At 51.4% G+C, this 13,298-nt stretch overlaps 5 protein-coding genes across 5 annotated transcripts; 3 read left to right on the top strand and 2 right to left on the bottom strand.

The window, feature by feature from the left end:
- Positions 1–613: 613 nt before the first annotated feature.
- Z519_08418 (uncharacterized protein) lies at positions 614–1,324 on the top strand (the record flags this gene model as incomplete). The annotated part of the gene is made up of 1 exon (XM_016766146.1): positions 614–1,324. The coding sequence occupies one exon, from the start codon at positions 614–616 to the stop codon at positions 1,322–1,324; it is 711 nt and encodes a 236-aa protein (XP_016617304.1).
- A 1,120-nt stretch (positions 1,325–2,444) lies between these two features.
- Positions 2,445–2,834, bottom strand: Z519_08417 (uncharacterized protein; the record flags this gene model as incomplete). Its single annotated transcript, XM_016766145.1, has 2 exons — positions 2,445–2,638; positions 2,684–2,834. The coding sequence occupies 2 exons, from the start codon at positions 2,832–2,834 to the stop codon at positions 2,445–2,447; spliced, it is 345 nt and encodes a 114-aa protein (XP_016617303.1).
- Positions 2,835–4,528: 1,694 nt separating this feature from the next.
- Z519_08416 (uncharacterized protein) lies at positions 4,529–6,394 on the bottom strand (the record flags this gene model as incomplete). The annotated part of the gene is made up of 4 exons (XM_016766144.1): positions 4,529–4,658; positions 4,728–5,993; positions 6,047–6,110; positions 6,163–6,394. 4 exons carry the CDS (start codon positions 6,392–6,394, stop codon positions 4,529–4,531), a joined length of 1,692 nt encoding a protein of 563 aa, XP_016617302.1.
- A 762-nt stretch (positions 6,395–7,156) lies between these two features.
- Positions 7,157–8,534, top strand: Z519_08415 (uncharacterized protein; the record flags this gene model as incomplete). Its single annotated transcript, XM_016766143.1, has 4 exons — positions 7,157–7,544; positions 7,595–7,731; positions 7,787–8,078; positions 8,131–8,534. The coding sequence occupies 4 exons, from the start codon at positions 7,157–7,159 to the stop codon at positions 8,532–8,534; spliced, it is 1,221 nt and encodes a 406-aa protein (XP_016617301.1).
- A 723-nt stretch (positions 8,535–9,257) lies between these two features.
- On the top strand, positions 9,258–11,756 carry Z519_08414 (uncharacterized protein; the record flags this gene model as incomplete). Its single annotated transcript, XM_016766142.1, has 1 exon — positions 9,258–11,756. The coding sequence occupies one exon, from the start codon at positions 9,258–9,260 to the stop codon at positions 11,754–11,756; it is 2,499 nt and encodes an 832-aa protein (XP_016617300.1).
- Positions 11,757–13,298: the final 1,542 nt, after the last annotated feature.

The raw sequence follows: 13,298 nt of genomic DNA, 5'->3' as shown, positions 1-13,298 counted from the left end.
TCCCTAGCTGCTGAGCATGGTCACTCTTCAGCTGTCTGAACTCTGTGCGAAGCATATCGGGATTTTGGACGTTATCATGTGGAACACCTACATCTTTCCTGGACCACTGCCGCCGAGAATGGCCACTCTGAGTGCCTCAGGGTATTGACTTCTAGTTTTGAAGAGGCTCACGTCGAAGACTGGATCCTTTCTTCGGAAACTTTCTGCCATTAAGAAAAACATGCAGAAAGAAATCACGAGTCACGCTTGGAGACCTTCACCCTGACTAGACCAGTTACGATCCGAAGCAGAAATAAGCATTATCCAGTGGGATTGGTAGACGGCCAAGAACAGCTCCCTAAGCCACCTCATTTTGTCGATCCCTTGGTTTGAGCACGAGTCGGTTTCTACTCACCTGCAATCACATGAAGGACTCTCTGATGAAGTCAATAGTGATCTGAGCAGCACTCTTCTCGAGGAATGGCATGAGACCAATCGCTCCTACCGCCTCGGGCTCGGTGAAATTTTGGAGACAATTGAACCTGGTCATCTCCAGAGACTTCCGAAGCAACACCCGGAGTTCATACAGCATCAGTACCTGGACCTTGCTGGGCGCGGACGTCCAGGTTGCTTGATGTACTTCCTACAAAAGCGGTTAAACCCCCATCCGAACACTCTCCAAGCCCTGGTCAGAGCTAGACACTACAATGTATTTGGCAATCTCGTCGAGCAGTTCTCGTCTCATTTCCTGGAGAATGACAAGATTAATGCACTCATTCGCGCTGTCAAGACGCACAATCATGACTGTATCAATAAATTTGTCAAATCTCGGGCTCTGCCGGCCTGCACCTCTGTCGCAGCAGACAAGCTGTTATTGGCATGTGTCGAAGAACAGAGCTGGATGTTCATTGAAGAATTACGCAACGGGTTAGCGGCATTGTTTTCTGCTGCTGGTATAGCTGATGCAGGGTCTGTGGCAGACGGGCTGTTATTGAAATATATGAAAGGAACGAAATTAGGAAGGAATTATTATGATTATACTCCCGAATTACGAAAGCGGTATCATGAGAATCATACTCCTGAATTGATCAGTAGGGGAGCGGCATGGTTTTCTGCATATAGAATAGCCGTCGCGAAAGCTGCTGCGACGGACCGCAAGGAAACGTTAGAGCTTCTCGAGGCACATTTTCCTTCGACAAATGCGTTGGAGGAGACATCACCTAGTTCGACAGTTTCGCTCCAAGCCACAGTGTACGGAGTCGGGATAGGCCATCGGCACAAGGCCTCATTTGTCTGTGGAATGAGAGAAAAAGATAGGGAGTACAAATTCAGGCTCAGTCTATGACGCTGGGAATATAACTTTCAATAAAGAACGGCGCCCTCCGTTGCCATATAGGAGGGCGCCGGTTGCTTTCTAGCAGTTCCTCACCTTGCGAGGAATACCACGGTTCAGCCCCCCATAAGCTGGCTGTTTTGTGTGTGTGAGAGGCCATAGCGTGTGTTCCGCCAAGAGTCTTCTCGAGTCCTACACATAGGATGACTTGTTATATTTCCAGCTCCTGCAGGCATGACCGACATCGAAAATCCGACCTGCGCATAGTGTAATACATGCGTGCCCTCGAATCCGCTGATTCAAGCCCAACCACTCTTCGAAGTTCTTCGTGGAGGCCGAGCATATTCTTCACAACAACATCACCTTCTAGCTTCGATTTTATCTCTTCACACTATGATAAGGGGCCGCGTCTTTTCCCTTCCCGCCTCCTGGGAGGCGGGTTATCTCTTTTGGCTGTTTGGAGCCGGAGCCGTGACCACAGAATGTTATAGTTAGAGTTATTTGGCCACGCAAACGCCTCCGAGTGAGAACGTAGCTATTCCCCTCTGAATCTAATCGGAAACGATCCAAGAGAGGAGACCTGCAATTTCCATACCACAAGGGGTGGGGGGTTGCAAAGGATCCGAGTCCATGCAAAATGCATGATAAAGCTAGGTATTAGCACTCTGTGAACTCCGACGCTGGAAGGAAGTAGATCCTGTTCGTCACCGGGAGGGTCTTCGATCAGAGAGTCGTAGTTCGGGAGTCTTACAAATCGTAGCAAAGCCCGATAGGTAGCGTAGACAATGAATAAGATGTAGCCGGCTTTAGCTTTACGCCCGGAACGGCGGTGAGAAGCAACAAGTTGATATTGAACACCATTGTAAGATATATACCCGCATCGAAGTTTGAGAAGGGCCAAAGGAATAATCACATTTTGCTTCGCCGATTCAGTGATTCAACCCATAGGTCTAGAACTTGAGGGCGATTAGTCCGTCGAACTCTTCGTGAAAGAGAAGTCAGAGCCTAGCAAGCGACCTTCAGCTTTCTCCACAACCTTTAGGCAATCCATCACTGGCTCGGCAATAGCACGAATAGCCAGGCGAGTCTGGAGTCCAGTCCCAGAGCCAGAGAAACATATAGAGAATCACGCTCACCATGAATGTGACGCCCATTGCCTCGAGAAGTTGTCGATGAACAGCTTCAGCCCTCCTTCGGTGGAATCGATACCAAAGACAGTGCCCACAACCGTGAATGGCAGCAGGATGATGGAAGCACTCAAGGCAACTGCGTTCAAGCGCTGGGATTGCTCTCCATTTTTGACATTGATCAAGTCGACCATTTCTTCTTGAATCTTGTCAGCACGCTTTTACATGGCGTCCAAAGATTCACTCAATGCGAAGAAGTCAACAGATCGGAGCCCATGAGTCCTGCCCTGTCGGCACACTCTCACAAAGACAATGTTTCGGGTTTTGCCGTAATTGGGAGTCGTTGCCACTTGAGAGCTTGTTTGCGCAACCTCCTCCTTCGCAAGGTTCTGCATAATTTTCGCGTGCACGTGTTTTTACAAGGTTGACACTAGCATGGATGTGTTTTTGGTGTCGTATTATGCCACACGTCGAGACTTGGCCTCTTCAATGATCCGGCTTGTTATCCATTTTTTGGGCCTTTGGTCGAAAAAGTTTAGGTTAAATTTGCGTTTGACAATAAGTTGAGCCCAATCCGTTGCGAATAGCTGAAAGAGAGGCACAGTAGAAAGGTGGACAAAGTTGAAATCCAATATGCCGCTATTGACGCGAGTATCACCGTCATCCCTTTTATTTGCATGGTCGGCGGAATACTGCTCCAACCCGTGACCATGCTGCTTCATTTCGGCCCAATTCAATCCAGCATGTATCATGACCCCGCTGTCGCAAATTGAGGCGTGCTCCTGCTTCGCTTTAAAACATCGCCGCTCGATTCGAAGCTTCGACATCTTTGGCATCGTGTCTGCAAGGGCGCGAAACCCGATCATCTTGCAATAACTTGAATCTTGCGCCACTACATGTTCTTCACTGACATAATGGTCCTGCTCCGAACAAATAGGCAATTTTGGATAGAAAATTATAACGACCAAGGGTGGCAGTTCGTAACTCATAGCAAGTAGAGGCAAGGAAATAAGCCGGTTACCAGTCTGCGGATGACCTAACGGTGTGGAGTATGTGGAAATGCGATATTTGAGGTTGAAACGGAATATATTCTTCAATTGTCCTTGCATCATCACTCCATAACCCCTGTCTAATATGGAGCGTTCTTTGCTCTGAATCCATTCGTTCTGTTCCGCCGGAAAGTAGCCCCACCCAACGTTTGGGATTGGGAAGTTTGGTTCTATCGCCTTGCCAATGAATTAGTGTACGTCTTCGACTTTGTAACCTTTCCACAGCTCATGAAATTCCTGGGGGCTCTCATAGAGCTCGTCAAAACGTTCGAGCTGAGGAGAGGAAAGGCCGCTTTCACCTGGAGTTGTACGTAAGTTTGAGCGGTGCTGAAGTTTGAGTGGCACCACAGCGAGGCCCCAGACTTCGTTCAGTTTAGGGTCGATTCTGTTGAACCAGTCTGGGGTTGGGGTGAATACTAGGTCGGTTGACAGATGGAGAAATCTATCTGAAAGGACGATGAAGGTTCAAATAGGCGCTAAGAACTAGCAACCTAGCTGAATTAGGCTACTGCCACTTTCTTACAGTACAGTAGCGGGGAGGCGGAGGAGAAGATCCTGTCGAGGAATGAGAAAGAGAAGTCGTGACTAGGTACCTAGAGTCGGCCAGAGCATCACAACCGCCACTGATTGGTCTGGTCGTTTCAGCCATGGATTCGCTACTTGGCAAAGGGAATCGGCAGAAGGGGATTATTGAGACATGTGTCGTATCTCGGGAACGTGGTACGGGAACAGGAGTGGATCGCCTCAATGGCAACGAATGGCTGCAATAGCTCAAGGTGTTGTGTCTATCTAGTGGGCTGTCTCTGGTCGAGTAAGTCTGATAGACAGAAGAAGAGGGGGAAGAGATCTAAGAACATAGGTCATGCCAAGCCCTGCTCCTTCCGTCAGGTGAGAGTCATATCATGTGACAACATGTGTCTGCGACATTCGTGCACATTTTCATTTTGCTCATACAAGTCCATCGATTTTGCTTCATCCCAAATATACGATCCTGCCAGAGATGGCCCCTAGCGCTGACATCCTAGCCGGGCCTCCGTCATCTATCTCTTCACCACGTGGAACCCTTCAAAGTTGGGCAGAACCTTCCTGATTTCGTGGTGATAGTTGTACATACCACCCGCATAGTTGACCTGCTCAAATGCTTTACCTGGCATGCTGCCACCCATGTACCTGGAGGAAAAATGTTAGTGTCTTGGGAAAGGAACAGGGGTTGTGCCTCCATGGCACAGCTGTACTTACGTGCTCTTGGTGGTCGGGAATAGCGACTTGTCGCTCAGCTCGTTGATCTTTTGCTTCCATCCCATGCTGGCCACTTCGGTTGGGTTGATGTATTTGATGCCCTGGCGTTCCATCTGCTTGATGGCGTCGGTGATCCACCTGCCCTGAATCTCAACCGACGTTGGACCGTTGGACAAAAGTGTGGGACCGTGCGGGCCGTAGAGATGGAACATATTAGGGTATCCGGGGACGGTCGTTCCAAGGTATGTTACCGCGGCTTTCTTCCACTCCTGGTCAAGTGTCTTGCCGTTGATGTTGTGCAGGCCCATAGCTGTCATGCCACCGGTGGTGATATCGAAGCCAGTGGCGATGCAGATGATATCGAAATCGTGATGGGTACCGTCTTGGAGGACAATCCCCTTTTCGTCAAACGCAGTGATGGGGTTGTTCTTGATGTTGACGACATCGACGTTGGGGCGGTTGAATTGCTCGAGGTATGCGTACTCCAGACATGGGCGCTTCACTCCCCATGGATGTGGGGGCTCAACGGGGGTGAGAATGTCCCGTTTCTTTGGGTCATTCAGTCGACTGCGTTGCTTCTTGGCCCAGAAGTCGTACACCACGCGATTGGCTTTGGGGTCAAAGAGGTAGTCCTTGTAATTCCCCAGCCAGTAGCGGAAGCCTCCATCAGACCAGAGCTTCTCGAAGAACCTTTCACGTTCTTCGGGTGTATCTTCGAACAATCCTTTCTCGGAAAAGTCATATAGGAAACCGCCGAAGCACCGTTCACGAAGGTCGAAAAGCTCCGGGTACCACTTCTTGCCAGCCCACTGCTCCTCGGCGGTGAGGGCACGGAGGCGCATAGGCACCGTCAAGTTTGGTGTTCTTTGGAAGACCTTAAGCTCACCTGCTGTGGGACCCCATGCTTGAGTGATTTGGACGCCAGAGGCACCAGTGCCGATGATAGCACACTTCTTGCCCTTGACGCTGATCTCCTCGTCGGGCCAGAAGGACGAGTGATGAACAATTCCCTTGAACTTCTCGATACCAGGCCAGTCAGGGACGTATCGCTTAGCTGCAAATCCAGCTGCGACGACGAGGTACTTGGCTTTGGCTGTTCGGCCATCGGCTGTCTTCACATACCAACGCCCTTCGTCTGTGTTGAACTGGGCTTCGACAACAACGCTTTCGAAGGCAGTATGACTCTTGATGTCAAGGACCTTGTCACAGTGATCGAAGTAATCACGAAGTTCTTTGTACGTAGGATAGTTGGACGGCCAGTTATACCTAGGAAAAGTAAGCCACAAGCAAGGGCACGGAAATTGAGGCTTCCAACATACGTTTTCCATGTTTCCGGAATTGACAACTGGTACTCAGGAACTTCAGAGTCGACCATTGCCCCGGCTGCTCCAAAGTTAGAATGGAGAAGCAATAAATGACAGCAGGATGATCTTACGGTAGCAGTTCCATCGCCAAGTGCCGCCGAGGTCGGTGCCAGCCTCATAGATAACAGTCTTCAGCCCTTCTTTGCGAAGGGACCAGAAGCAGAAGACTCCACCGAAGCCGCCACCGACGACAAGGGCATCGACTTCCAAGTTGTCCGCATAAGGTCCATCTGTCCTCCTTCGACGGCCGTACTCCCATAGCTGAGTCTTCAGCTTGGGGTTGGTCATTCCTGGGTCACCCATAATTGTGATGATATGTATCAAGTAGCAGCAACTATATCTGGGTCGCACAAGATGAGAAGGGACAGTTGTTGAAACTTGAGTGGGGGATGAGTCCTTGTGCTCCAGCTCTCTCTTTCTCCTTTCTTATATACAATCATTTCTATCCTGACATGCTGGTTATAGTGATTGGTCATTCTTTGATCTGTTTGGTGCCCGCATAGAGACCCCATACAGATCTGCTCTTTGGCGTCTGACAAGATATTCCCCTGCGGCTCCGCAAATATGTATGACCCCTGCCCCTGGTCTCTATATAGCAAATTGGCATTGCGGGGGATTAACGTACCTTCCGCAAGGATGATGTTTCTTGAGCGACTTGGGTATTATTGGCGGCGTTGAGGGGTACGGGACAATTACGGCTGGATGGCAGGATTGTGATATGCGCCAGAGATCTTCCAGACGGCCGAACGCAATTCCAAAATGCGTTTCCGCACATCACTGGGTTCCTCTTTGCTACTGCGCTCAGCATCAGAGGATGAGGCACGCTGCGAGAGTATCTCGGACCCGCACCCTTGTTAGCCGAATGCTGGAGAACGGCTCCTCTGAGGGGGTGGGTGAGAAGAGGGAGGGAAGAGCGGGTGAGCGAACAACTCACTTGGTATTTAGACAGCAGCAGGGCGGATTCCGCATAGTCGCTCAAAAGCCCTCTTATTCCTGCTGTGTCCCTTCGCATATTGGTGAGGCCGAGTCCGCAAACATTTGATCCATTCCTCTATATCCTTCGAAATGGGGCTCTCCACCGAGGCTGTCAATAACATAACGTCCACCCTCAACGCTGCCTGCGTTGATGGGGATAAAGGTATTCCGGGTTTGGTCGGTATAGCCATTGGAAAGGATGGTAAAGAGCTCTTCGCTCATGCTGCGGGCAAGCGAGGCTTCGGCACCTCTGAGCCAATGACCCTTGATAGCATCTTTTGGATAGCATCGTGCACCAAAATGATCACTGGTGTTGCATGTATGCAGTTAGTGGAGCAAGGCAAACTGTCCCTGGATGATGCGAATCAAGTCGCTCAGCTGTGCCCTGAGATCAAGAACTTGAGTGTCTTGCAGCCTGATGGCAAGCTCGTTCCAGCGAAGAGAGGTATCACGTTGAGAATGTTGTTGTCGCACACAGGTCAGAAATAACTTCTTCCTGGAATTTTCATTCAGCTAACGCGGATCCAGCGGGCTTCGGCTATACATTCTTTCACGACGGCCTTCGGGATTACAGCAAGCCCATCGGGTATGATGAGTTCTCGGGGCATATCAAAGATTTGATTCAGCCGCTGGTTCATCAGCCGGGTGAGGGCTGGCAATATGGAGTGCGTTTTGCCTTTCTCGATTTGAATCAGAAATGTGGCTAAAATCCTGCGTTAGGTCAACATAGATTGGGCGGGTATATGCGTCGAACGTACCACAAATATGTCGTTGAACGACTATTTTCAACGCAACATATTCCAGCCCCTAGCCATTAAGAATATCTCCATGTTTCCCAGTGCTGAAATGAAGGCCAAGCTGGCATACATGAATGCGCGCACCCCAGATGGTCAGCTTCAACCACGGGATCATCTCCTCCACCGGCCATTGGTCGTGGAGAGTCAGCAGGACATTGCGACATGCGTTAACAGCGGAGGAGCCGGTGCATTCGCAAAGCCTCGAGAGTACTGCCGTAAGCCCACCTGTTACCCAAAGTCGCGAGTATGAGCTGATCGAAACAACAGAAATCCTAGCAACTTTGCTTAATGACGGCACATCGCCGATTACCGGGGCTCGAATTCTGAAAAAGGAGACAGTGGACATGATGTTCCAAAACCAGATTCCCGAGTTCCCGGACTTTTCACGCCAGGGCATCCCTCCAGCCAAGCCGGACCTGACCAATCCGATACCAGACTTGTATCCTGGCAAGCAGCAGGGCTGGGGTTTGACATTTATGCTGAGTGATGGAGCAACCGGCAGGTCGACAGGCACCGGCCATTGGGCGGGTCTCCCCAACCTCTACTGGTGGTGCGATCGAGCTAAGGGTGTAGCGGGGATGATTTGCTCTCAAATCCTTCCTTTTGCAGACCCTCAGGTTCTTGGTCTCTGGGTTGCTCTCGAATCAGGAGTGTACAGTGGCCTCACTTAGGTACTTCGGAACGCCGTTTCCGTTTATACAATTCCATTTTGCCATTTCGATCACCCTGTGGTGCCGTGGACAGGATCGGTCGGTAAGCTAGCTGCAGTAGCCAGCACTGAGTAGTGAGGACCGTGCTGCGAAGACGGAAAAGGGGGCTAGAAAGGGAATGGGTGCGTGCGTGCCTGTGCAAGCCCGTGCGATGTAACCCGTGGCGCTGGTGGTGCCGTGGCCCTAAACCGCTGTGTAAGCTGGCCATGGGAATGGGAATGGGAAGAGCCGTCTTGTGCTCCAAGGCAGACAGCTGCATAGTTCGAACTAGTGAAGCAGAGGGCAAATCGCGGCGCCGCCTGGTCGGATTGGCGGTGACACAGCATGGGCACTTAGTTGCCTTGGGTGAGCTCGGAGCTTTGAGCATGTGAGCCTCGAAACGAAGCGAAGCAATGCGCAGCCAGAAGAATTATTACCCCGCAAAAGAGGCCTCTGAGAAGGGCCACCGGGGCCACCAAGCACCCACGCACCCACGCAACCCACCAGCATCAACCTGTGACAAGGTGAATCGCGGGGGCTGGATTGACATCTCCAGACTCCAGACTTCAGACTCCACCTTCTTTTGCGCATCTCAAGGGAACCCAAATCACCCTGTTCACAACGGCAGAACATCCCGTCGCATCAATCAATGCCGTACTGACCCTGAATCCATCACCTCTCCACGCATTGCCTCCCCAAAAAGCCATGGCCCAGACTGTTGCCCTACGCCGTCGCCAGAACAAGAGCTGCGACCAGTGTCGAGCAGGCAAACGTCGCTGCGATGTCGAAGTCGCCGTCCACGAGATCCCGGCAGTCAGCGGTCTCGGTTTCCCTTCGAGCGACGAACATGAGGCGACAAACATTTTCGCCTCCTCTCCGTGCACGAACTGTAAGAAGTGGAAAAAGGCATGTACAATCGAGTGGATCAAGTCTCATCAGAGGCGTCAATCGACCACTTCCAGGCGCCGGCGAGAATCTAAGGGAATATCGCAGGTGGTCGACGACACGGCCACGCAAGAGGCATGGGTCGACGGCAGCTCGAGTTTGCCACCAGAGGACATTGACTCTATGCTTAGCGACTCTCTCAACAGGTCGATCTCCAGAGAAACCATGCCGGATGGTTCCACAACAGGCCTGTCAGCAAGTGCCATGTTTGACGGCTTTAGTGGATCACAGCAGGACGACAGCGCCTCTCTCGTAAACTCACAGCTCAGTCAGCCTTTCTACGACTTCACACCCCTTGACTGTCCCGAGCGCTATTCGAACAATTACTACGTGCCTCAGCCGGTGCTCGACCCAGATTTCGCCATTGATGGCCAATCTTCCATAAGTTACCGCTCCGACAGGTCAAGCTCCTGGGGACAGCCTATGTCGAATCCTCAGTCAGTAGTTGACAGTCAGGACCAGGAATCAACAGTGCAGGAACGTCGATTTTCTCCCCCATTCTACGGGAATGGTCTAATGAATAAGACCGCTTCGCCCTTCGCCTCGCATTTTCTCGCAGAAGATCACAGTCGGCTCTATATCAAAAAGGGCCTGCTCAAAATCTACCACGACTCCCTAGAAGGTGCTTTGAGCTGTTGGCTCATTGAAAGGAATTGCCCCTACGCGTCTAGTCCGTTTGTCGACGAAAGAGATGCCTGGAGCTCCAAATGGTCCAACAGAATCGTGACACGAGTCCGCGCATTAGACGAGGCCTACTCGAGGAGTGGCCTTCTATCTCAGAGCGACCAGAAACAGGCTTCGAACGTCCTCAGCCTCGTGGTTATGGCATTCGCGGTGCAATGGGCTCAGTCTTCCTATGGAAAACACGAAAACCTAAGCACTCACCAACCTGAACATGGGATCTTTGGGCGGAACATGCAAAAGGCACTTTGGCATAAAGCCAACGCGGCCCTCGGTCAAGCCGTGGCAAACCCGTCCTTCAAGGTCATATTTGCCGCGATCATATTTTCTTTGACGCAACGTCCAATGGACCCGGCAGAAGTTCTCCCCAACACACACTCACATCGGCAGAATGATCTCGCGTCGCTGCGCAAGATTCTCGATCACGACGGCGGTCCTATCTTCTTGGATGTTGCAGTTCGCAAATTGCATGATCACCAACGAAGACTCAAAGACGCCGAGCGCTCTCAGAATGGGGGCCAACTCGCGTTGCAAGCGTCCCAAACTCTCGGCGAGCAGGACAAACAAACGTTTGGACTTATGTTCTGGCTCGCCATCATGTTTGACACAATATCTGCAGCTATGAATCGCCGGACTTTCACGCTCAGCGACGGCGAGACCAGCATCAACGATGATGACCCGCCGCCAGCCCCAAGGCTCTCAACATCCATCAATGGCTTTGCCTGTGACCTGGATGGCTACTCGGGTTTCTCGAACATGAACAGCTCTCAATTGGCTCGAGAGTCGCATATATGGGGCAACTATTTCCTTCGTCAGCAGTCTCGAATTGGAGACGTCCGCAAGCAAACAACTCGTTGGCCTTGCTCTTATATTGACGCTGCTGCATGCCTCGCCGATGCTGCTCCTGTTAAAGTCCTCGTTTTCCGCAGAGTTGGGCACCTTCAAGATCTTTACTATCAACGCGCCCCACCTGATGCGATCGAGAACGCCATCGCATCCACACTGGAGGTCTATAACCATTGGAACAATACCTATGGTCGATTTATCACCGACTGTGTGGCAAACCACGAAAGCCTCCCCGCTCGCATTCAATCATGGTACATCCTCCTGGCTAGCCACTGGCATTTGGCAATCCTCATTCTGGCCGACCTGATTGAAAAGCTGGATGATTCGAATATGACCCTACCGGCGAATCGAACTGCGAGACAGACAACGGAGTTCTCTGCAGCCTTGCGTTTCCGCTCCGTATACGCTGTATCCGACCTTGGCCGATGTTCACGCTTCAGCAACGAAGACCTATCATTTTCGCAATCGCCAGATTTTCATCATGCTGTCAACAAGGCAGCGTTACTCACCGAGCCATGGACGGTAGTTTTAGTGCGCTCATTCGCGCACGCCGGTGAAGTCCTTGTCAAATTGGTCCTGTCCAGGCGGGAACCCGGACTTTTTATGGACACCAACCACCTCGCGGAAGCAAGAAGTCGTCTGAATGACTGTATCGAGGCGTTGTGGCTACTAGGAAGAAAAAGTGACATGGCGTTAAGTGCGGCAAAAATCCTGCAAGAGGCTGTGAACTAGGGTATGGGCTAAAACCAGTTAAGGAGGTAATGCAAGGAAAAGTACCGATTGCTTGAATTTTCGAGTTGAGCTAGTCTAATTCCCGGTCCTCTCTCCTGCCTGTACGACTATGATGCCTCGTTTGCCTTCGATGCCGTCGGAATACTGTGCCGCCCGAGCCTAGCGAATAATGAGGCCCAGCTCGCTACGGATTGGACGGTCATCACTTATGGTGAGCCCTCTACCTTCCCCTTTCTTTGGTCATGATCTGGCTCAGCACCATGAGGGCGGCCCATCAGTCCGCCTTTGTCAGTACGTACATTCATGAATCGCACAGGAGGGTGCGGCTGCGGACACCTGAATGAAGACCCCTATCCCCGCGCAAGCTTAACCGCACGCATCTGACAAACCCTAATACGGAGTACAGCCACGCAAGGCCAGGACCTAAGGCGATTTCGGCGCAATGGATACGACCGGCAACCCCCTGTTAGGATCCACGCATTCGCTATCCCCTACTCCTTTTAGCCCCAGATACCTGAAACAAGGAACGGCACTCTGCCTGCGGACAGGGGGTGGCTTACGGCACACGTTATCCGCACATCAAATCTCCGTCCGTAATGCCATGCGGATCCGCATGTGCAACAATGCAGATCCTGGGGGAACCTCTCCACGCGGGGAGGGGAGAGGAGAAGCTTTGCTTTTCCCGTGCGAAATCTGGGGAAAGAAAGTCGCGTACAGGCGGACTCGCACAGCCAAGAGAGGAGAGGGGAAGGGGATTGATCAGCAGGCCGGGACTGATCGAAAGAAAGACATTCCCGTCGATGCCACAACTAGGAGAGCCACCGAATTGCGTTCGGGGTCTCGGGATCCGAATGGAAATGCTGTGGGGGTGGTCTACTGTGGAACGAGGACGGACGGTCGTCTCCGAACCAGGCTGCGAGGGGGCTTGTTGCCATCGACGACGGTGTGCGACTTCTGCTCGAATTCTCCAGTCAACCGGAGGCCGAGTTATTGTAGCTGACCGTCTGGAAGAGGAGTCTCTCAGAAGGATCGTGCCGGTGCAAGAACAGACCATGTTAGGGAGGTGCCGTTGATTCTATTATCTGTCTAACAGGCATGTTTCCTCTCTTGTGGGTCTTGTTGAGAGAAGTCACATTGCTTCCACTACTGATGGCGCTCATGGATATGGATATGCTGTACTTATTCATTTTGTGCTAGGTATTATAGTGCCGCGTGAATCAATCAATACTTGTGTCAAAATCAACAGAGCTGGCTCGCCCATTACTGTCTCCAGGCCCTCCACCTGCAACTTGTCCGAGATTGAGGCGATTGAACTTGTGCATTGTCTAACCACAAGGGCAATGTAGGCTGTCTATACATACACAGAGGTAGCCATAAAAAGAAGAGGTTGGATGCTTTTCTAACACAACTATCATCAAATTCCCAACCAGAGAAGGTGATTGCCGAATGCTAGACAATCTCTATGTCTCGATAAACTTGCCTGAATGGAGGCGGAGTCCCTAATGTGGTGAGAAGTAGGGATCTTCTATTGCCCACCGCCTA

Source organism: Cladophialophora bantiana (assembly GCF_000835475.1).
Source record: "Cladophialophora bantiana CBS 173.52 unplaced genomic scaffold supercont1.13, whole genome shotgun sequence".
Classification (NCBI taxonomy): domain Eukaryota; kingdom Fungi; phylum Ascomycota; class Eurotiomycetes; order Chaetothyriales; family Herpotrichiellaceae; genus Cladophialophora; species Cladophialophora bantiana.
Note: the sequence above shows the minus strand (reverse complement) of the source record. Positions and strands in the feature narration are given on the sequence as shown.